The sequence below is a fragment of the Pyrgilauda ruficollis genome, unplaced genomic scaffold (assembly GCF_017590135.1).
Source record: "Pyrgilauda ruficollis isolate IOZ18807 unplaced genomic scaffold, ASM1759013v1 scaffold173, whole genome shotgun sequence".
Classification (NCBI taxonomy): domain Eukaryota; kingdom Metazoa; phylum Chordata; class Aves; order Passeriformes; family Passeridae; genus Pyrgilauda; species Pyrgilauda ruficollis.
Window position 1 is genome coordinate 736,441 of NW_024516209.1, and position 1,972 is coordinate 738,412.

General features: G+C 62.2%; 1 protein-coding gene across 1 annotated transcript in view; it reads right to left on the bottom strand.

Annotated features, from left to right (window-relative positions):
- Positions 1–474, bottom strand: part of SETD2 (SET domain containing 2, histone lysine methyltransferase) — a 51,504-nt gene extending 51,030 nt beyond the window's left edge. Inside the window, exon 1 of the mRNA XM_041464171.1 lies at positions 315–474. Coding sequence (XP_041320105.1) covers positions 315–352 — 38 coding nt within the window. The 5' untranslated portion in view covers positions 353–474. The remainder of the gene's footprint in view (positions 1–314) is intronic.
- Between the last annotated feature and the right edge of the window lie 1,498 nt (positions 475–1,972).

Genomic DNA, 1,972 nt, shown 5'->3' on the forward strand with positions numbered 1-1,972 from the left:
CCCCCCCCCCCCGGCCCGCCCGCCCCCGCCGCTCCCGCCGCCCGCTCTCCGCCCTCCCCGCGCTCCCTGCCCGCCCTCCCCGCGCCCGCCCCGGCCGCGGCCATCACGCGAGGCCGGGGATGCGCGGCCTACCCCGGACCGGCGGGAGGACGGCGGGAAGGGGAAGGGCGGCGGGACAGGGAAAGGGCAGGGGCAAAAGAACGGGAATGGGAAGGGGAACGGGAAGGGGAAGGGGAACGGGAAGGGGCAGCGGCCCGGCTGCCGGCGGTCGCGCGGTGCCGGCGGGCCCGAGGCCGCGGAGGGCCCGCGCTTACTCCGGCGTGGGGTGCTCCGGGTCGTAGAAATCCCCCATGGTGGGTGGGCGGGCGCGGGGCTCCGCAAGTGCCCCCTGGCCGGGGAGGCCCCGCTCGCCCCGTCGGGGCTCCTCACATGGTCCGGCGGGGCCCCCCCGCCACCCGCGCCCAGCCCGGCCCGGCCCCGATCTCCTCCAGGTCAGCCCTGCACCTCCAGGATCTCCTCCAGGTCAGCACTACGCCTCCAGGATCTCCTCCAGGTCAGCCCTGCACCCCCAGGATCTCCTCCAGGTCAGCCCTGCACCTCCAGGATCTCCTCTAGGTCAGGATTGCACCATCAGCATCTCCTCCAGGTCAGCCCTGCACCTCCAGGATCCCCTCCAGGTCAGCCCTGCACCTCCAGAATCTCCTCCAGGTCAGCCCTGCACCACCAGCAGCTCCACGGGATCACGCCTGGGTCACTCCCGGGATCAGCCATGGGATCACTAAATCTTCCCAGGACCACCAGGACCGTACCAGGCTCACCCTGGGATCACCAGGGCCACACCAGGTTCTGCCATGCTATTCCCGGCATCTCACCAGGATTCCCCTGGGGCCACACCACAACTGGCTGCAGGATGTCCTTGGGATCACCCCTGGGATCCTCAGGATCTCATCAGGAACAGATGGGAGATCACCAGGGCCACACCTGGGTGAGCTGCAGGACTGCCAGGATCACCAGGGCTACACCTGGATCACTCATGGGACAGGCAGGATCTTCCCAGGATCTCTCAGCATCACACTGGGATCACCCCCAGGATCACAGAGATCTCCCCAGGACCACACCAGGATCAGCAGCACCCCCAGGATCACCCCCAAGATCACACCTGGACGCCAGCACCCCTTGGCACCAAATCCCTGGGGCTGTTCCAAGCCCCATTTGCCCTAAAAATCACTAAAACTCCTTTTTTTTTTTTCCTTTTACAGGTCATTTCCCATCTTCCCAATCCCTAGGAGAGCTCCTCAATGGAATGGTGCCAGAGCAGTTCAGGAGACCCAGCTGCTCTGGGATACCTGTTCACATGGAATCCTCCAAACCACATTTACAGCTTCCAATATTGAGATTTCTGGGATTTTCCCAGATTTGGGATCATGGTGTGGGCAGGAGGGACCCACAGGGATGAGGTGGGAAGCAGAGAAGGGGTGAATATAGGGAAGATATTGAGATTTCTGGGATTTTCCCAGATTTGGGATCATGGTGTGGGCAGGAGGGACCCACAGGGATGAGGTGGGAAGCAGAGAAGGGGTGAATATAGGGAAGATATTGAGATTTCTGGGATTTTCCCAGATTTGGGAGCATGGTGTGGGCAGGAGGGACCCACAGGGATGAGGTGGGAAGCAGAGAAGGGGTGAATACCTGTGGATGTGGTACGTGGGGCATGGTCAGGGTTGGTGGTGCTGAGGTGCATTGGCAGTGCTGAGGATCTTGGAGGGCTTTTCCAACCAAAACCATTCCGTGACTCCCCAGAAATGAATCTTTGTTTCATTCCCTCTCCAGGCAGATCCAACAGGCCAAGCCATGACTTGTTGCTCCAATGGGAACAAGCCCAGGAGAGCTGCAGCTCCAGCACCAGGAAAGAGGGAATCAGGAGCAGCCTGGGTTACCCACAGCGACCTCTGTGCTGTGATCCTGCCTTTTC